At 30.6% G+C, this 22,132-nt stretch overlaps 1 protein-coding gene and 1 non-coding gene across 2 annotated transcripts; one reads left to right on the top strand and one right to left on the bottom strand.

The window, feature by feature from the left end:
* Nucleotides 1-5,482: 5,482 nt before the first annotated feature.
* On the bottom strand, nucleotides 5,483-5,562 carry MIR4356 (microRNA MIR4356). Its single transcript, NR_048676.1, has one exon. It is a non-coding gene; the product is annotated as a microRNA MIR4356 (primary transcript).
* A 5,709-nt stretch (nucleotides 5,563-11,271) lies between these two features.
* LOC100799690 (uncharacterized) lies at nucleotides 11,272-13,883 on the top strand. The gene is made up of 2 exons (XM_003520447.5): nucleotides 11,272-13,443; nucleotides 13,637-13,883. The coding sequence occupies exon 1, from the start codon at nucleotides 11,463-11,465 to the stop codon at nucleotides 13,371-13,373; it is 1,911 nt and encodes a 636-aa protein (XP_003520495.1). The 5' UTR covers nucleotides 11,272-11,462; the 3' UTR covers nucleotides 13,374-13,443; nucleotides 13,637-13,883.
* Nucleotides 13,884-22,132: the final 8,249 nt, after the last annotated feature.

The raw sequence follows: 22,132 nt of genomic DNA, 5'->3' as shown, positions 1-22,132 counted from the left end.
ATCTCTTTGTCTCTTACTACACTTTTATTTATTGTTCTTTTTTTCCCTTTTATGTTTTTTTCTATTTCTTTGCTTTGATTATTTGTGTGTGTGTTTGTTGCTGGGTTTTGTGTGGTATAAAAATGGTGGCTTTAGGGTGGTTGTTGTTAATGAGTGGCTTAACTATGATGGGTTGGTTGTGATATTGTGAACACTACTAAAAAAAAAGACATTTTTACAACACACCTTCGAGGTCGGTCGTAATATGACCGTCGTAGTAGTCGGGACAGTGGCATTTATGTAAATATTGTACTTTTACAACGACGTTTGCATGTAACCCTATCTTAGAAAGCTAGGCAGGGGCATTTTTGCAATTAAGAGGAAGTTATCTAAGACGGTGTATATGAAACACCGTCGTTGAAATTGTCACATACAAAGACGGGTTTCAATATTCACCGTCGTTAACATTACTTTATAAAATATGTACAATCATTTTTCTGTTGCACGTTAGGTCTTCCTCGAACTCCCCCTCTCTCAAAATTCCTCGAACTCTCTTGCAGCACCATCACCTCCGCAAAGGAAGTCGCACCCCCCTGAGCTTCGTGTGGCGTGTAGCTAACTTTCTGAGCACCGTGAGCTTGGCCTGCAAGTGTTCTCCAAGGTAAGCTTGCATGTCTTTTTCTTTGCTTAAGCTTGACTTAACTTTAGGATGACAGTACCATGTAAGAAAAGTTAGGTCTATTTCAGTTTTTATTTTTCCCCCCACAAAGATTTTAATCTGCTAGGTTTTAATCTGCTAGGTCTATTTCAGTTTGTGTTTTGCCCCCACAAAGCAAAGGGTTGTTGTTCTCTTTCAGTATTAAGTTTGAAAACTAGCTTATACTAGGTCAAATGAATTTATTTTCTCTTTGTTTTAGTTCCATCTCTTTGTTTTATTTTCTCCTTCCATAACTGGTATAGTTCTGTTATATTCGTTGTTGACACTTTGCATGGGTATTAAATTCCAGTTATTCACTTGTAGTTGGATACTCTCTCAGTATGCAAGTGCATTTGACAATTTTATGCTTTGTTACCTTATGTTTCAACTTGACAGACAAGGACTGGGAAGATATCAAGTTTGGGGTGGACAATGAAGTAGACTTCTTTGTTGTCTCATTTGTCAAGGATGCTAGAGTGGTGCACGAGTTAAACCACTACCTCAAAAGTAATTTTTTAGCTATCTAATTTTCTTTCTATGCCTGTGTATCTAGGTGTGTACATCTCTTTGTGTAAGTTTCTCCTTTGTTGTTGTATTATTGGTTCTCTAATGGGAATCAATAATCACTATCGTTTACAGTAATGTGTTGGTGTAATAATAACTATTATTGGAAAGTCTCCTTAATTGTAGTCACACATAGCCCACCTTAGTTGCAGCCTTTTTGAAAGTTGTCTTAATTGATGTCTCAAAGGTGGTGTTTATTTAGTCCCACATCACCTCGAGATATGACTTAATAGAGCTTTAAAAACTTGGGAAGTCCTCACCTTAGTCCACTGATTTTGTTAGATTAAGTTAGGACCTAAGCCTCAATTCTAAGAACTTCCATGTTGTTAGTTAGGTGTAGAAGTTAGAAGTAGCAGTGTATTATGAGAATATTGATAGAAAATAACTTATCTTGTATTAGTTGTTGCGTATTTAAATTTTAAAATTAGAAACTGACTTTGTGATAGTTATTCATAGAAAATAACTAATAGCACTTATTTATTAGCCCACCGATTTTGTTGGATTAAGTTAGGACCTAAGCCTCAATTCTAACAACTGTGATGTTGTTAGTTTAGTGTAGAAGTTAGAAGCAGTAATGTATTTTGAGAATATTTATAGAAAATAATTTGTCCTGTATTAGCTGTTGTGAATTTAAATTTTAAAATTACAAGCTGACTTTGTCACAGTTATTCATCGAAAATAAGTAATGGCACTTATTTATTAGGATATTTTTATAGTAGGGTGTGTAATTAAGCATAAGGTTTTGTTATTTGTTGCTTCTGAACATAGAATACTCCCTGTAGGAGACTTTGGTCTTTGGACAGAAAGTGAATTGATGCTCTATCATTTCAAGATAACTGTCAGAGAAGCAGTTTCTAATTGTAATATTTAAGTAATACAAAGCATTTGGTATCACATTCTAATAATACATTATTGCTTTTAACTCCTACCCGTTACTATCCACATCTGCTTTTCTTGCCTCAGTTTTTGAATTATAATTTCATTTGGATGATTTCTTTCTTCATGCTCTATTTTTCTGTTAAATTGTTACTACAATTCATGCCAAGTTGTTATATTGGTTAATTTTGTTAGAATTTGAACATCAAAGATTTGTCTTGGATCTTTTGGTAGTGCACAAAAGATCTTTTGGATGCTTAATGTTTGTCTTGTTAGTGTCTTCACTTTTCAGGGAATCAATGTGAAGGTAAAGTCTATAAAATGTACATGACATTATCTGTGACTTAATTAGTTACTGAACATTGTACATGTTTATACTTGATAGAATTATCAGATGTTACCTAGGATTGCTATAATATGAGAAGTAGATAATAGAAATTTATTGTTGTCTGCAATATTTGTCTCTAGTGTTTTTGGTGGTGATTATGTTATTGAAATATAGATCAAAGCATCTTTTAGGCTTATAGGAATCAATAAAGTTGTGGTATTATACAAAAATTACAAGAGGTCCAACTTTAGATGCTAATCAAGATCTTCCAACAAGTCACAAGCCTTTTCGTATTTGTTATATGTTCTATTTCTCTCTTTCCCATTGAGCTACCTAACCTGTTCTTTTTTAGGGCATTTTCAATTTATTCTTGCCTACGGTAGCAACTTATTTAGTGTCTTGGAGCTTCCTTATTCTACACAAAGATTTGGCCATTTGAATCTTTGTAATGTTGGCTCCTTTGTTATCCAATCATAATTAAGTTTTACTAGTTTAGCTATTATAAACCTACCAACTCTTCATTCCCAGTTTTGTGGGTCAAATGTGGCAAGCAATTGACACCACAGGTTAGTGCTTGTAGTGTAGTTTAGATCCATAGTAAGGCATAAAAGCCAATTAAAATCATCAAGTTTCTGTAATAGGAGAACTAATTGGTTTAATTCAACTTGTAAAAACAAATCAATCCCAATCCAGTTAAATTTAAGACAAGAATAGTTTATTAGGATTTCTAAGTTCCATGGAATCCGTGTCTAGGTTAAAGTGGCCTAGGAATGGTTATAGAAAGTTGAAAGCAGCGGATGATCATAAAGAAATTGATAGGGAACTACTTCCAATAGCTGGATTGAATAGGGTGTGTTCTTAATCTGCACCTGTTCTCTCTATCTTTCTCTCTCATAACGGTAACTTGCTTGAGTGATTTTAAATTGAAAACAGAGAAACAATACATGTTGTGAAAGAAGTAAGAGTGACCTTGGTAATTGTGATGAATCCTATGACAAACAACTCTATGGATAGTATTGTGTTATTCGGAGACAATTCCAAAGATCTCAATACCAAATGCAATACAGTTAGCCTGTTCAAATAGCTGTTTGGATTATTGTTCTCCTTTGTTTCAATGGTAAGTTATTGGTATGGTTGTATGTATACTATATTGTACCCCTCCATACATTGTAAGTACTGGCATGCAACGGAATTTCTTATGAACAACTTCTTTCTACTTTAGAAATTGAGGAATTTTACTTTGTTACTCTTTTTATTATTTAATATGATTTATTTCATTCATTTGTATGGCCTTCTTGCTAATGCTTTTGCTTTTGCATCTCCTCATCCTAAGTTGTTGTTTATATTTCTATTTTTTTAATTCTTTTTTTTCCAAAATTGTTCCCTTTGTTTGCAAAAGTTACTCATGTTGCTTTCTCTTCTGCTTTTCTATTTTTTGTTTCATTATTTTGCAATGGGGCATTCTTTTATGGGGGGCTTCCAAATATCAAGTACAAGTCTGTAATGTGAATGTGAAGTGTGTAGATTTGGTTACTTTTTTGCCCCTTTTCAATAATTTATGAATAAACTTTCCTAGTTGGTTGTATTTACCAATTGAGTTTCTTTTTCCATTAAGCTTATATCTTGGTACACATTGTTGGTAACTGTTCGAAATTTTCTTTGTTGTTATCGTACATTCTTCACATGCACACATTATGTTGGCCCTGTTTACCAGCTGATTTCTTTTTTCTCTAAACACCCTTAAGCTGATATCCTGGTCCATTCTTGGCAACTATTTGAAATTTTGTCTGCCCACACTATACATGCCTCACATCCTTGCATTATTTTGGTTGTGTTTACCAACTTTTTTTCCCCTAAACACCATTAAGCTTACAAGTTACATCTACTCCATTTTTTATAATTGTTTGATAATTTGTTTGCCCACTATACAATACATGCCTCATCACATGCTTGCATTATTTTTATTATATACGATATATGTTGTTGCTTACACTTATTGGTATCTTGTAGCTTTAATTGCATTCCATGAAATGTAGAATGAAGATATAGATGCACGATCTATCAATTTGTTGCTGGAGACATCTCGAGGTACAATCAAGTTTTTTATGCAAATTCATATAGTCCCACATTGTCACTTGAGCAGGAGAGATAGAATAGATTTTATGGATTCTCACTTAAGCTTTGGTACTACAGTTAGAGTCTACCATAGACACTTCCTCATTTTGTTTTTTTCTTTTCAATTTGTTTTTCCCCTCCCATTTCAAAACAGTCGAAGAAGAGCTCTCTGTTATACTATATAATGGTAAGATGGAAATGATAAAAGGGGATTAGCCTATTTGATATTGTAATGTGTATCACACATGTTATATATATAATGTAGTACCTATTGATGTGCTAGATACTTTTTCTACCTGTCTAGGTGATCATTCTTTTATGTTTTTGAATTGGTTCATATGCAGCTTTACATTTGATGTTGTGGGCTTGTGACTGTATTTAATTTTCCCTTGTCACCTATATATACTTATGACATATTCCTATCTCATTTTCTTCCCTTTCAGCCTTTTGCAGTCCTGATGGATATATGCATGTACCCGAGTCAAATTAAAGTGGTGTGTATATTTCTATTTTCTTTAATTAAACATTGTAATTGATCATAGGTTTTTGGTACATATAAATATATATATATATATATATATATATATATATATATACTTTAATTGTTACTCGTTCATTAATTTCATGCCTTAGTGTAGAATTAATATATTCTAATATGCTTTTATGTAATATAAATATTTTTGTAAGACGGTGCTGACGTCAACACGATCTTAAAAAGCTAATTTTCTAAGACGGTGTTAACATCAGGGTCGTCTTAGAAAGCCAGACTTCAAAGACGGTGTTAACGTCATGACCGTCTTAGAAGGCCAGACTTTAAAGACGGTATTGACGTCACGAGCGTCTTAGAAAGTCAGCCTTCAAAGACAGTCGTGACATCAATATCATCTTTGAAGCCTGACTTTCTAAGACGGTCGTGATGCTAGCACCATCTTTGAAGCCTGGCTTTCTAAGACAGTCCTGACGTCAGCACTGTCTTTGAAAGTTGAGGTTTTCTAAGACGGTGTCCCTTCGACCGTCGTTGAAAGTTTGAAGTTTGACACTTTCAACGACGTTAGATTCAAAGATGGTCAAACACCGTCATTATTTGTCTCTATCCACCGTCGTATAAACCACTTTTTCTACCAATGTTCGCACATATTGTTGATAAATAATAGTTGTTTTTCTTTTCTTATCCATTGGTGTTATAGTCAACAACGATGTAATATGTACTTGTGATAATAAAAATTGTATCATCTTGATAAGAAAATGAGATGAATAAATTTTAATCATATAACTATACATGAATAATTATAAATTTTAGTCCACTAAATATAAAGTATGTGGTGCACTTACTAATTAACGAACTGCCATTTTTATGTTACATTTGTAATTTAATGAAAATTGATTTATTAACTGTTGCGGTAAAAAACTATAGCTTCTAATCACTTCTTGTAAATTTCATTTAGTTTGTGAAAAATAAATATTTTTGTGTGGTTGAATTGTAACTCAATTTATTAAATATATATATATAACTAATTCATAAATTAATCAAGTACATTCAATTATGTAACTCAATTTTAACTCATTTATTTAACTAGTTTCATTTTTTAACTCAAATTTAATTCATTTATTAAATATAATCAAATTTAACTAGTTAATCATCGAATCAACTATTATATTATATGTGAATTAGTTCAGTTAGTTGTCGATCCTAATCTAACGTTGACTCACTCACAAATATTTAGTCTTTACGTCAAATTTGGTTACCTGCGTTGTTTTACGAAAAATCATATTTCCTGTCAACCTATGTTTAGCCTTTAATGTAAGGAGTCTGTTAACCGTGATTTGAAACAATCTTCTTTCTCAAGTAAGTTTTTTAGGTTGAATATCAGTCCCGGTCTATTTTCAATAAATTGCTTGCTTAGGGAAGTTATAAACTTATACTCCTCAAATAAGTGGAAAAAATGAAATAAAAATAATCCTCAAATAACGAAAAACTCTCGTCATCAGGAATTGCATGCGAAGAAAATGACCAAATTAAAGTACTTCCTTATCCTGATTGCAACACGTTAACACTCTTTCGGAGACTGCCTAGTGATATTTTTTTTCTTCCTTTTTTGCCTCAAAAAAAGAAAGTATCACTGTACCAACGGCACAGCAAAGTAGTAAGGCTCTTACTAACAATGTCCTGCAGAGTTAATATAGTGATAGAAATTTGATTATCTGATTGTGGGTATAGAATAAATTTAATTGAAAAAGATAACACTCACTTTGATGATTTTTACGCGTTGAGGGTTAGTCTGATGACTTTGAATTATAAAAATACTTTGAGTTAGGTTCTTTTAATTAAAAAAAAAAAACTATTTATGGTCCTTACTCTAGGCTCGAGTGTGATAGCAGCTATTGCAGAAAGTGTCTCATTAAGGCTCTGGATTGATATTTCATGAGGGTTAGAAAACGAAATATGCCGAGGAAACAGAAAATATATGATTATGTACATCTAAATTTTCATCTGATCAGATCAGAGTAGGATTAAATATTAATGAGTAATTGTAAAGGACATGGTTGATTTGCTTTGTCAATTGTCCATTCTCAATTTAGAGTGAATGTGCTCAAAGATGTGCGCCATGATTTCATTTTCAAGATTTTAAGTGTTCCCATTATATTAAACTAGTTGGAAACAGGCACTATGTACCTGAATTACCATTTTTTTTAGTTTTAAATTAAAAATTAAAAATAATTAAAAGATGTAAATAGCTGTTACAGGAGTTATTTAATTTTTTCTAATAACTGTTCAATTAAAAGTTAATTTTTAGAATTAGTTAGAGAATAAAAGAATTTAAGAAAATGTATATTCAAATAGGAATAATTGTCTTTATTAATAATTATAGATATTGGGAGGAAAAAAATGAAAAAATATCAGTTTCATGGTACGTTATTTAAATATTTTGTGTATTATAAGCATATACTTTAAATCTTTAATAAAGTGGATCAGAATTCTAATTTTGATTTGGATATGGAATAAATTATGTTGTATCTGTTTACATTCTTCACTGAAGATTAATTTTTAGGTAGTAAATATTTTATACCAATATTATGTCAGTAAAAAAAAGAATATATTTAATTTTAGTAAAAAAAAATTAAAATCTTAAAGAGAAAATTGTATAGTTTATTTAAATAAATATAAGTAATTTAGATTTAGGAGAGAAAATAAACTTTAAAATGTTTGAAAAAAATTTTTTTGAAGATGTAAATAACTGTGATTTGGGGGGTAAGAGCTTCTAAGAATATTTGTAATGTAATTATAGTTAAAATTTGAAGGGAAAATAGAAACATCAGCACAAAATAAAATTATATAAAAATAATAATAATTTGATGATATCCTTATCATCAAACTCTCCAAACAAATAGTAGCATCAAAATTTATTTAAAATTTAGCAATACAATTTTAATGGAAGTTATTTATCATTGTATTGAATATTTATGAATGCTAAGTCACTATAAAATAAGAAATTTTGATTTTAGTCTCTGTAAAAAAATTATTATTATTTTTCATCCCTCCAAAGTCTAAAAATATTATCTTTGGTCACTAAAGTTCATTTTAAGATAAGTAGATAATATTTATTTAAGGACCTAAATTTTTTAGGTATCACATGTTGATAATATTGTACCACAAACACTAACAACAAGTATTAATTGTGATTGTCACTTGACCTTTCATTAATTAGAGGTCCAGTTACAATTAGATTTATAAATCTTGAAAGATTTAACTTTTCAAAACAACAAATAATATATAAATTTAATGATAGTAATAATAATTAAAATTACATCTAAAAGCCTAAATATTTAGCAGACACAGTTTTAAATTTTAGAAAATTACATTTTTCTCAAACTTGACTAAATTCAATTCATCCAATTTATAAATCCTGTAAATAATCAACAATATCCCTACTTTTTCATTAGTCAAATCACAACCATTTGATTAATTATCGTACAAAAATTAAATAAATAAGAGAATACAATGGTCCAGATTTTAATTGGAGAGAATATCATACCGAAGAGGCAAGACAGGCTCTTGTCTTCCAAACTCCTATACTCATATGGGTCCTCTTGTTTTTCTTGATCCCCAATTTTGATTCTCAATTAAAAATTAGACACGTTCAGTTTCTCAATTTTTAAGAGTTAAAAAATTTAGTCTTACCATCCAATTCAAAACTTTGGCTATTAAATTTTAAAAGTTAACTTTTAACTGGCATACTTTATCTTACGTAACATTTGACTATTAATTTTTTATTTTTATTTTCAATGATCATGATTTTATTAGTTTAATTTTTGGTGGTCACGATTTAAAAAAATGATATTTTTAAATATTTTTGTTAAATTAAATCATCCAAATATCAATAAATAAATTCAAATATAATTTTAGTCTTAATTTTTTTAAACCCAAAGGATGAGTGCAATGATATAAGATGAGTGAGAATGATTTATTTAACGAGAGAACTCATGTTTGATTCCTATCATGTACAAAATTCTTTTGGGTCAGTAGCATTTACACACCACGAGCAAGATTAATTTCTAATCCAATGGATTGGGAGCATCGTGACATTTGTAACATCATTGATTGTCGATTTTTCAGCTCACAAACTACGACATTTCACTCAACACTCTTGTTCGTCAAAACCTTATGTAAGTAACTCTTTCCAAGACCTCAACAATCATATATGACTACTTTTAGAATTAATGAATGATTATTCCCACAAACCAATACGAGACTTTTCATTGTGTTTTATCTTCATTCACACATTTATCGAAAAATTTCCCAAAAGGTCTCTCATTCCAATTTATTATGAAAATCATAAGAGAGCATAAAAAAATATAAACAACATAATTTTGACATGATTTGGACCATGATAAAAATATTAAAAATACAAAAAATGGAAGAAATGATTTTGCATTGAAGTGAAGATAGTACTATAGTATGCTACGGGGACTTGGTGATTTACCTCGATTCGTTAAATATGTATGTGAGTTATTGTAAATTGTTTTGACATGATTTGGATGGCACAACCTACAATGCAAAAGTTATATAACTTGTGTATGGTGCATAAAAAATAATAGTCATTAGATTCATCTTATTCCATAGTACTATGGTGCATCCTCTACGTCTTATCATCATTTCTCTTTTTCTCTCCAATTACTCTGCCACCCGCCACCAGAGTCAATTTTCTGGCAGTGATGCATCCTTTGCACCACAATTTAAACAACTCCTCCATTGTCACTGCCATCTAGTTACTACCCACCGCCACCAAAAACATCGTTGTTATCCATAATCCTCCTCCGCCACTCCCTTTTCCCTCTTCTTCCCCAAATCATAATTTTAGTTTAGAAATCAAGACACCATACTTTTTTCATCGAATACAAAAAAGAGGGCCAATTTTCATTGCCATCGTCTTCATTGATCCCGACGCCAGTGTCATTCAATATCGTAACATAAGATTTAGATCTAGGGCTTCTTTCATTGCCAGGTTTCAAATCTAACGAAAGGAGTCACAGTCAAAGAAGAGGTGGAGTCTCGTGTGGCGGTGTAGCGCGCGAGGGTGTTGGAGCGTGCACACGAATGATGTGGTATAGGGTCGGAGATGGTCGCGCATGTAGGACCTGGTTGGGTCGCGCATCATTGACGAGGTTGAAGGTGACAACACGAGCACAAATCTGGTGGCATCAAGGTTGATGGCGTGCTCAAATTTGTGTCGTGGTGGAAGTGGTGCCACGCAGAGGAGATATGTGGTGCTACAGTCCAAGGTGGGGATGACGACCCTTAGTGACAATATAATTAAAAAGAGGTGGTGATAACGTGTGAAGGATGTACCATAATATTATGGAATAAGATCAATTTAAAAGTTATTAATTTTTGTGCACTACACACAAAGAAGTTTACTTACCCAGTATCCCTTGACAATTTGGATATATATATATATATATATATATATATATATATATATATATATTGTACTAGATTACTATTATTAGGTTTTTAGGTAATGGGCGAAACGGTGCGTTTCAAGTTGTGTGAGTAGGGGTGGGTAAGTGGGTCGGTCCGCCCGCATTGGCAGCAGACCCGGCCAGCCCGTCCCGCATTCTTATACGGACCTAATAAATTGGTCTTCCCCCACCCGCGGACCCCGCGGGTCAAACGGGCCGATCCGCGAGCCTAGTTTTAAAAGAATTTTAATTTCAATAAAAATGCAACGCAATCAAATTAAGTTCAATACAAATGTAAATAAAATATCAACAATTAATCAATTACATCAATAAATAATGTCTTAACAAAAGAAAATTCAAGCAATAAATCTAAAATATGAAACTTAAACATCTCCAACAACAAATGATTTCATATTTGAAGTAGCTTGAGCATTCTTCATCTCCACATCTTCATATTCTTTTCTTAAAACTCAAAACAATAATAAATATTAGAATAAACTCAAGTGATTAAAAGACAACAATTATTACACATTATTTACCTTGCTCATCAAATCCTAGTAACCAATTTTTAGTACATATCAAGGCTTACACATTATCACCAAGAAGCCTAGTTTGATATTTGTTAAGCACCCATGAGCCAATACTAAATGCCGATTTGAAAGTCATACTTGTAATTTAGATGCTCAAAATATCACAAGTCAATCATGAAAGTATCCGAATTAAGTAAGATTCTTAAGGTATTTGGCGGGATTCTCAAACCATGAATTAAGCAGCCTTACGGGCAACCGGTGGATTCCACGGGTCAAACCCGCACCTTCACAATTGATACCTTCATTGGCGCGCTACCGAGAGAAGCAGAAGCACCCTACAACACACACAGAATCAAATCCACCTTTTTCTTCTTCGTTCCAAATTCATTCATTTTTGGTTTTTTCTCTGAAAATGTGGTTGCGGAATCTGCTAAACGTGTGGCCATTCAGAGTGGACGAGCTGAGAGATTCGAAACAACTGGTGAAGAAACTGAGCGTCCCCGAAGACACGAAGCAATTCGTGTTCGCGGTGCGCGATCCCCAAACCCAAACCCTAATTTACATCCTCTCCGTCCTCAACTTATCGGAGCGATCAGCCTCCGACGCCACGTGTCTCATCAGGGAGATCAAACCCGACGCCGTTTTGGTGCAAGCCGCCGCCGCCGCTGCCGCCGCTGTTTCCCCCTTCTCTCAGCTTCAGTCCGAAGAAGAAGAACAACAACACTTCGTTCCGTTACCGACCTCATCTTTCGGGGTACTCAAACGTTGCCTTGTTGATACAATTGGTACGGACAAGTACGAGACTGTTGCAGGGAACTTCGTGCTGAGGGAGATTTTCGGGACCAGTTTTCATGGTCCCTTGTTGGCGGCTAAGAGGGCTGCTGAGGATGTTGGATCGTCGTTTTTTGTTATAGAGTCTCCCTCTCCCTCTCCCTCTTGTTGGGGCAATAATAGTAATAATAATAGTGATAGTGATTGCAATAATGGTGGTGGAGTTGTTGACAGTGGTAGCCATTTTCGAAGTCTTGTTAATTGTTTGGTTCCTCAGCAGCATGCTGCTTCTTGGGCTCCTTCGGCTTTGAAAAGGTTTTCTCTTGATAAGGAACTTAGGATGATGTTGGCTAAGGCTTTGTCGTGGAATTCGGGTCCACTTTTGCTTAGTAGTTCTGTTTTGGAGAGGGGTAGTATTGAGGAAATTCGGCCTTCAAGTAGTTACGAGACCCCGGGTTTTGCCAGGTCTATTTATCCTTTGCTTGAGGATTTGTATAGTATATTTGGTGATCTTCCGTCACTCGGGAAGGCACTGGCACATGTGCAGAAGATGTTGTTGGATGTGAATAGAGGGGAGGTTCTTGATAAAAGTACCGTTTCTGAGGTCTATACTTTCCGGATTGCTGTTGAGGGGCTTAGAATTGCTCTGAATAATAAGGGGTTGAGGCCTGTTAACGGGAAAGGTGCTGCAAAGTCGGATAAGATTGAGTTCTCGGATCTTCCCATTGATGACAAGTCACACGCGCTCTTCGCACAGGCTATCCGGAGCCAGGCTGTTAAGTTTAAGACCATTGTGGTGGTGGTTGACGCTAGTGCCTTGGCTGGTCTTAGGAAACATTGGGATACTCCTCTCCCTGTTGAAGTCAAAGAGCTGATTGGAGAACTAATCACAAATTCTGAAGGTAAAGGGGTTATGTTGAATCATAATGAGAAGAAGCGGCTATTAACAGATAAATCTATGGTGGCAGTAGGTGCCGGAGCAACAGCAGTTTTGGGAGCTTCATCGCTGACCAAAGTAGTCCCTGCGTCAACACTGGTGAAGGTTGTCACTTTCAAAATTCCAACTTCACTCAAAATCGGTCTCAGCCAGATGCAGAAAGTGCTGGCTTTTGCCTTTGGCCCTTCTAAAGTTGTGGCTCCAGGGATTGCAACTTCAGGAGCAAAAACGTCTGGCATCATGAAGGCAGCAGTATCTACCGAAAAGATTCGAGGAGTTGCTCACAGTGTTATAGCCTCTGCCCAAAAAAACAGTATTTCAGTCATGAGAACAGCTTTCTATGAAATAATGAGGAAGCGAAAGGTGCAGCATGTTGGGTTCTTGCCTTGGGCTACATTTGCCGGCAGTATTGGAACTTGTTCAGGCTTGCTTTTTTATGGTGATGGGATTGAGTGTGCTGTTGAGTCTCTCCCTGCAGCCCCCTCCATTGCCAGTTTGGGTCGTGGGATTCAGCATCTACGTGAGGCATCTCAAGCAGTGATGCAAACAGAAGGAAGTAGAATCCAAGCATCAATAGAATCTCTAATAAAAAGAATAAAGAAGGCAAGGGATTGATAGAGAGATAATATAATTCTTTTTGCTATGCAGTTGTGATTTTCTTCATAAGGTGATCAAAATCTGATTGGTAAGAGTTCAAGAAATTCTTCTGTATATATTTTTCTCTTATAGAATCAGTTATATTTTAGGCTGCTTAAAATACTTCTTAGCTTTATATATAATTATATATGATGAAGCATATATACATGTTTCTGCTACCTGTTGCTGAACTTATTCCTGAATCATTTGACTCATCTTTTGTTCCTATCATGCAATTTCAGGTCCTGAACTTTCACCACCTAGTCCTGCTAGATGCAATTCGAGTCTTGCTAACTGCTGTAAAAGAGGTTTTTTAAGCAAGCTTATAATTAAAAGTGTGAGAAATGGTCTCAATTTTGTAAAGGGAGATCATAGAAATAGGCTGAACGAATGTTACTCTGATGTGGTTATAGGTTTGTTAAGGCCTAAGATATATATGCTATGTTTAACACAATCATTCTTTTTTTTTTTTTCCTGTGTTTACAACTAAGACACAGATTGTAAAAAATAAATGCATGGGTATTCGATAATTTTCTGCATGTTATATCTTGTATAGACTTTATATATTCTTTTATAGAAGTAAGCATATATAACATCATGGGAAGGGGTCTATTCGATGTTAAACCTGGTGCAAGTAAAACACAGGAGCGCGAGCGCGGAAAGATTTAGAACTGAAATGCAGCTATGGTGTAAAACTAAGTAATGCAGCCATGATTTTTAATAGAAATTTCTAGAACAGTTTTCTTAAGAAACCTTATAATTAAAATGTGGGAAATGCTTTGATATAAAATTATGTTAGATGAAATGTAACTATTAATTTTTAGCTTGATTGGTTTTATATATAAATGTGTGGGAGGTATACCAATGTGACACCAGGAAAGCAAGCTAGGAAGATTGTTGTTGAGAATGCATTAAAGAAATTAAAGAAGGGTCCAAATGGGAGGTATACCAATGTGTGGTAGGTTATGAGTGACTTGGATATTGTAATTGGAGCATAAGAAAATGTTGTTTCAGAACTAGAGTATGCAGAGCTTAGACAAGGAGGGACTAAACAACTAAATATTCAGTTTTTCAAGACCATACAAGCACGAATGAGAGATCCAAATTACCAGTTCTCACCGGATGTAAAATTGAAACCAAAGAGTAAACTAGTTCGAGAAAAATATGGCAAAAGGCAGAGTTCAGAAGGAGAAAAGTACGAAAAAGATAACATTGAAGCAGAAGTTAGGCTAATAATGTTATTCTGTCTTTAATTAATCTTTATATAGTACAATACATGCTACTTAATCATTGAGAATCAAAATCATAATTTGATTGATTGTTATTTTTTCAACCAAAAAAAATGAGCTCAATTATTAATACAAGGTTATATATATTATGCATGACCTTAAAATGAAGAACTTAAACTTAGTCTTTCGTTTAAAAACAAAATTTTGATATCGGATTAAACAATGAAAATGTTTTATGCTTACCAGTGGTTTCAGTTTGACTGATATAAATAAAAGAAAAGCACAAATTATATAATTAGAACGATTAATAATTAGGAATTTTAAAAATAGTAAAAGTTATGAAAGGATTCAAAATGTAACTTTCATATTTATAGTAAAGTTACATTATCATTATTTGATATTACCTTACCTATAAGATATGAACAGATTGAAAAACAGACCAAGTTTAAGTTACGTAACAAAGTTTTGTAAACTTATTATTAAGAACTCTCAATATGTGATTTTCAAAGTCTTATTTTTTTAAAGAAAAAAACGGATCTATCCATCATGGTTATTGGTCAGATAACGGAGTAATCATTCTAAGTGGTGAGATTGTACGTGTCTTACTAAAAAAATCAAATTTATTTTACACTTTTGTAATTTGTTCTTTTTTTCATTCTTCACATCACACTTAATAAGATTTTTTTTTCTTCATTTCTTTCTTTCTTGATAGTCATTTTAACTCATACTTTCCTTTCTTCTATTTCTAGATTTCTTATTATTCTTTTATTATTTATTATTTTCTTAACCAAATATTTTAATAATAAATTACTATTTTTACCTGGATAATTTTCAAATTTATCTTATAATTTTTTTAAGTATATATAAATTTATTATATATAAAATATAACATATGGACATGAACATCTTTTCATGAAATCAAGGAAATACACACTCAAATTACAGTGTTGAACAATTTACTTGAAACTACATTAACATTTAAATTATTATTATGAAATTATTTTCAATTTATTGTTATTATTTTTAGTAAGTATTCGATTTATACTAACTCCATTCCAAATTTATTAAATTAAATTTAATTACACTTGAGGGCGAGCCCTGATGCAGCGCTAAAGTTGTGCCTTGGTGACTTGTTGGTCAAGGGTTCGAATCCGGAAATAGCCTCCTTGCATATGCAAGGGTAAGGCTGCGTACAATATCCCTCCCCCATACCTTCGCATAGCGAAGAGCCTCTGGGCAATGGGTACTAAGTTTTATATAATAAATTCAAATATTTCATTTGAAAATTAAGCTTTAATAGAAAATTATAATTAAATTTAATTTCTGTTACAGACAAAAAAAGACACCGAAGATGATTTATATAGCACAAACCACAATCCTCTCAAGAAACATCTCCACCCTTACCGTCGAGGTTGCCAACGGAAACTACAAGCCCTGCAACCACTTTTTCTCCAATCTTTAGCCCATCACCTTCGACTCCAAAAGATCTCCTTTTTTCATATACCATTTTTATTTCATCTTTCTCTCCTCTTTCTTAGGCACATTTTCATTTTGTGGAATTGATGTTCATTTTGTTCTTTTTAAAGAGATGATATATGAAGAGCATGCAAATTGCAAAGACTTATGTTATTAGGGGGTGGGGGTTTTCTTCCCTCTTCTTCTCACTGTAAATTAATTGTAAACAAAATCTATATTTAAGTTGTGGGAGTAAGTTTTTTTCTAAAGATAGAAATAACATATAAAATATAAAATAAGATTTTTTTAAAGCAAGTAAAAAACTTATACTTAATTTTAGAGGAGGAACTTTTTTACTAAAAATAGAAATTATATATTAAAATATAAATATGAAAATGATTTTTTAAAGATAAGTAAGACAATTTATACTTAATTTATGGGAATGAATTTTTTAGTTAAAGATAGAAATTGTATATTAAAATATAAAATATAAAAATGATTTTTTAAGGCAAGTGAAAAAATATTTACTTAATTTAAGGGGAGGAACTTTTTTTATTAAAAATATAAATTAAATACAAAATATAAAATATGAAGGTGGTTTTTTAAAAGCTAAGTAAGAAAATGTATACCTATGCAAAAACTTTTTTACTAAAGAGAAATTATATAAAATATAAAATGTGAAGATAACTTTTTTAAAGCAAGTAAAAAAATATATATCTAATTTTAGGGGAGTAACATTTTTTTTACTAAAAATAGAAATTAAATATAAAATACAAAGATAATTTTATTTACTTAATTCTCCTATTCATCGTGGGAAAGAGATCTTGATTAATCTGGAATTTTGATAGAAAGATAAATAGAGCCTGACTAAGAATTATTTTTCGTCAAAGATCGAATTTGGATACTATCTAAAAAATAATTTTTTTAAAGCAAAAAAGTTTATACTTAATTTAAGGAGAGTAACTATTTTACTAAAGATAAAAATTAAATATAAAATATAAAAAAATTTAAAAACAAGCAAGAAAATTTATACTTAATTTATGGGAAGGATGTTTTTTAATAAAGATAAAAATTTGTATTTAAATATATGAAAAATATTTTTTTAAAGCAAGTAATAAATTATATATAAAATACAAAAATAAATTTTTTAAAAGAAAGTAAGAAAACATATACTTAATTTGTAGGGAGAAACTTTTTTTCCTAAAAACAATTACTTAATTTATGGGAGGAAACTTTTATTAAAAATAAAATTTATAAAATATGATGATTTTTTAAAACAAATAACAAAATCTACACTTAATTTATGGGGAGAATTATTTTTTACTAAATATAGAAATTATATATTTTAGTTATTAATCATAAAAAATAGAAATCATGTTTAAAATATAAAATGTGAAGATAATTTTTTTTAAAGTAAGTAAGAAATCTATTATGGGTAGAAACTTTTTTTTAGTAAAGATAAAAATTATATATTTAAAAATATTTACTTAATTTACAGGGATGAATTTTTGTTACTAAAGATAAAAGTTATACATTTTTTTATTAGTCAGAAAAATATAAATTATATTTAAAATATAAAATATGAAGATTATTTTTTAAAAATCAGGTAAGAAAAATTATATTTAATTTATGGGATGAAACATTTTTTTAGTAATGATAGAAATTATATATTTTTTATCAGTTAGAAAAAATAAAATTATATTTAAATTATATATTTACTAAGATATAAATTGTTATATATAAAATATGAAGTGAAATTTATAATTTTCTTGAAATATGAAATATGAAGCAAGAAAATGCAATTTTACTTCATAATCATTTATTAACTATTTGCATTATTCAGAATGGAGATGAATAATTTAACGAATATATGAAGTAAAATTTAGACTTTTCTTAAAATATAAAATATATAAATATAGAACATGGGGATACACTATTTCAATGAAGACAAATAAGAGAAATTATACTCAATTCATGGGGATAAATTTTTCTACTAAAGATATTTTTATTAAAATTAAAATTTCTTCAATCTAATTAATATAAATTTAATTACATAATAAAAATTATTTTAAATCAATGAAATTATGATTATTTACTTCTCTATGAAAAATTAGAGTAAAAAAATTAAATTTAGGAAAATAACTATTTATTTCTTATTTAAATCACCTTAAAGCAAATATTATTAACCTCTCTATTATCTAATTTTTTATATCATCTTAAAATTTAAAATTCTAAAAAGAAAATATTATATATTATATTTTTTATATTTTAATTATTGTTGTAATAATTTAATATAATTATCTATAAAATAAAACACATAATGATTTTTCTTTCTTCATGAAAACAAGTAGGAAATTTTTACTTAATTCACGGAAATAAACAATTTATTTAGAATCACGTCCATAATTATAATACATACCTATAATTAAACATTTCTTTTGATACTCTTCTCTTATATGTTTTTAGACATTTCTTTTCCAATTAATTTAACGAAGAGGTTGTCTTAAATTTGTATTTCTGATCTCTTAAGAAAATTTTATTATATTTTTTTATACAGGAAAATGTATGGGTTAAGGATATGTGCATCCCTTTAAAACAGATTTTGAAAGTTAATCGATTTCAGGAAGACATTAGACATATGTCATGTATTATAGATAAATATCTTCATGAATATAACAAATAAATACTAAACTTGAATTTTATTTTTTGATTTGTTGTCCATCTATTAGATAATTTTTGGATAAATTTTATTTGTTTCTTTAATTTAATAAATTTGGTGTCTTGCCCAACTTATTTATTTTACAAGATATCATGACATTATTTTCTTTTATGAAATATCTATATTCATGATAATTCTTATATAATATTTATATAAAAAAAAAAGAAACCGTGCGTTGCACAGATCCAAAAACTAGTGTGACATAGTAGTAAAACTAGGAAAAGGAAAGTGTTATATGTGTTGGAATTTTTGCTGGAGCAGCCAATATCATGCTAAGTAAGTGGGCTAATGTTAAAAAAAAGAAGAGGAAGAAAAAACTTATCTACACATGCGTTCACGTTCCATAGATATGAGTACGTCAATTACATTTTGGATCCAGTTTCCGACCACTAAAATAAAGGGATTTGAAAAAGAAAAAAAGAAGAAGCTATAAGCATCAATGAAAAGACAAAGCACAAATATGATATGATCCATTAACTCAGAAGCAGTTTGAGTGCTAAATATTTTTTTCATCTCTCTTTTTAGCTTTCCTGCCTTTTCATTTTAGCTGGCTGATTTGTCTTGCTTTCTTTTTTACATAAAAAATAGACTATCCATATGCATTGATAATATACAATAGAGTTATATCGTAATTCAATTTTAATCAATCATATATCATAAGTGTTTTTTTTTTTTACTTTTATGATATCTAATTTAAAAGTTATATTAATAGTAATTTTTATTAAATGACTGTGTATAAATATTAAACTCTTTTTTTAATTGTACATTCTTAAGAAAATTTAGGAAGAAGCAAATTTGTTTCAATATTTTAAAATCCAAATGCGTTGTAAGTTTTTTTTTTTTAATAAGACAATAAGTTGTAAGTTGCAACAACAACATCTGATAACACTTGAAGGATAATTTGTTAACAAAAAATCACCAGAAAATTCAAATTGAATACCTTGTCAATATTTTCCCCCCTCACCAATCCCATTGGCAATTTTACACAGTTCCGTTTTTTATTCTTTTTTTACTTATACGCTAAATTCGTTGCCATTTCCAATTTGTTATCTCCACATTCCACCCTAGAAAAACAGAGAAAGACCATGGCAGCAAAACTAGAATTTGAAAAGATTTGGTTTGCTATACATACCAAAGTAGAAGCATAAAACCACTCTAATGATTAACAGGGCCAATGTGTGATCAAATATTAATCATTAGTTGCGTGACTAAATCTTCTGTAATGATTATTAGTTTTTATTTCAGTGAAATTACAAATTTCTAGTGTACTTTTATTTAATAATATTTCGTTCCTTGCAGTAAATTCTATTGAGATGGGGTTTAATGTTAGGAATGAGTTTTGTTATCGCTTATTTGGTTGACCCGGGCGAAGTTTGGAATATACTAATTTCTACACATAAATAATTGTTTTTAAAAGAATTTCTTCATATAAATCATATGTAGATATGCAACATGCATCTTACGATAAAGAGGATGGCAGAGTGTGGGTTGTTAGTCATCTTCCTTATTCGGTCTAATATCTAAAAAATTTATAAAATTTTTCTTATTTAAAAAAAAAGACAATTATACTGAGATATAATACTTTTGCATATGAAAGTAATATAATAATTAAAATTAGAATTATGTTGGGAGACATAATAACTAATGATACACAAACTAGAAATTTCATTATATAATTATCTACAAATTATGATATTTTTGAAAAAGATTTTTATAAACAAAGCAGATGTAAGAGTTCAACTTTTATTGTTAATAAACACTCAAAATAAAAAAGAGGAAATACTAGGATGGTCTATAATTATAAAAGGCTTAATGATAACACTCACATAGATGGTTATACTATTTCTTCTAAAGATGTGTTAATAAATAGGATACAAAAGGTCAAATGATTTTTAAAATTTGATTTAAAATTAGGATAAAAATGCATCCTGACTTAGTAAAATGGTCTTGTTCATAATGATTATTTGAATGGAAGGTAATGTCATGCGCCACAAATTTTCCAAAGAAAAATAGATAATATTTTTGGAAATTATAAAGAATTCACATGTACATATATTAAAGATGTGCTTGGTTTTTCAAAAAAACGAAGGAAGAGCATTATTTGCATCTAAAACAAGTTCTTCATTTATTTGAAAATTTTGGCTTAATTATTTTTAAGTCAAAAATGAAAATTTGCAAAACCCATATTTTGTTCCTAGGAACAGAAATAGGGAATGGAAAAAATAAGGCTTCGGCCTCATATTTCCTAACAAAATCTTGGTTTTTCAAACAAAATGCAAGATATAAAAACCCTAAGAGTCTTCTTAGGCTTACTTAATTATGCATGAAATTTTAATAAAAATTTGGGGAAATATACAACTTCTCTTTACAATAAAACCTCTTTAGCTGAACAAAGGAAATTCAATACAAAGGATATAAAACTAGTTCAAAAAATAAAAGAAATGGTTAATAATTTGCCGTATTTATCACTTTCACTAGATTCTGATTATCTAGTCATAGAATGTGATGGTTGCGAGCTTGCATGCGGAACCATCTTAAAGAAAAAGAAAAATAAATATGAAAAAATTCATGATGAAGAGATTTGTAGGTATGCCTCAGGAAATTACCACACGAAACCACCGTACTTCTACGGATTATGAAGTCAATGCTGTGATAAAAACTCTAGAAGCATTTAAACTCTTCCTGATTAATAAAAGCGAAATCACCATAAGAATTGATTGTGAAGCAATAGTAGCTTATGGTAGTCAACAGATAAATACTGATAAAAAAACCTCACAAAAGATAGCTTTTATTCCAAGAATAGGGTTATCATAAGGGAATAAAAATAAATTTTAAACATATAAAAGGAGTTAATAATGTTGTTGCTGATATTCTTTCTCGTTTTGCAAGGATCCAACAAAATGAAGCCTTCTAAGGTCTCTTATCAGAATATAAAACATAAAATGAAGTTCAACAATCAAGAATTATCAGTACTTACAAATGAGTTTCACTATCCTGGTAGAGAATTTATCAATGATAAATTCAATTGTCTTATTGACAATATTTGGAATATTTCAAAATATACCAACAATAATCAGCAATTCATTTGTTTCGTTAAAAAGGGCATAATTTGTATTCTATACAATTTTTACATAGCATATAATCAAGGAGTTCCTTTCCTCACAAAATTCTCTCCTTTTGGGAAAGGTTATACAACTTTTATCCTATTACCATGACCCCATAATGGTGTTTATACCAACTTCAAAGACATTTGTTTAGCAAATGAGGATATTCAAAGCTCAATCAATAAAGGATTTTATTCAAGAGAAGAAGCATAAAAAGCTCTTGAATTATCA

This window comes from Glycine max, chromosome 3 (assembly GCF_000004515.6).
Source record: "Glycine max cultivar Williams 82 chromosome 3, Glycine_max_v4.0, whole genome shotgun sequence".
NCBI classification, from domain to species: Eukaryota; Viridiplantae; Streptophyta; class Magnoliopsida; order Fabales; family Fabaceae; genus Glycine; species Glycine max.
This window is presented reverse-complemented; position numbering and strand designations above follow the sequence as displayed.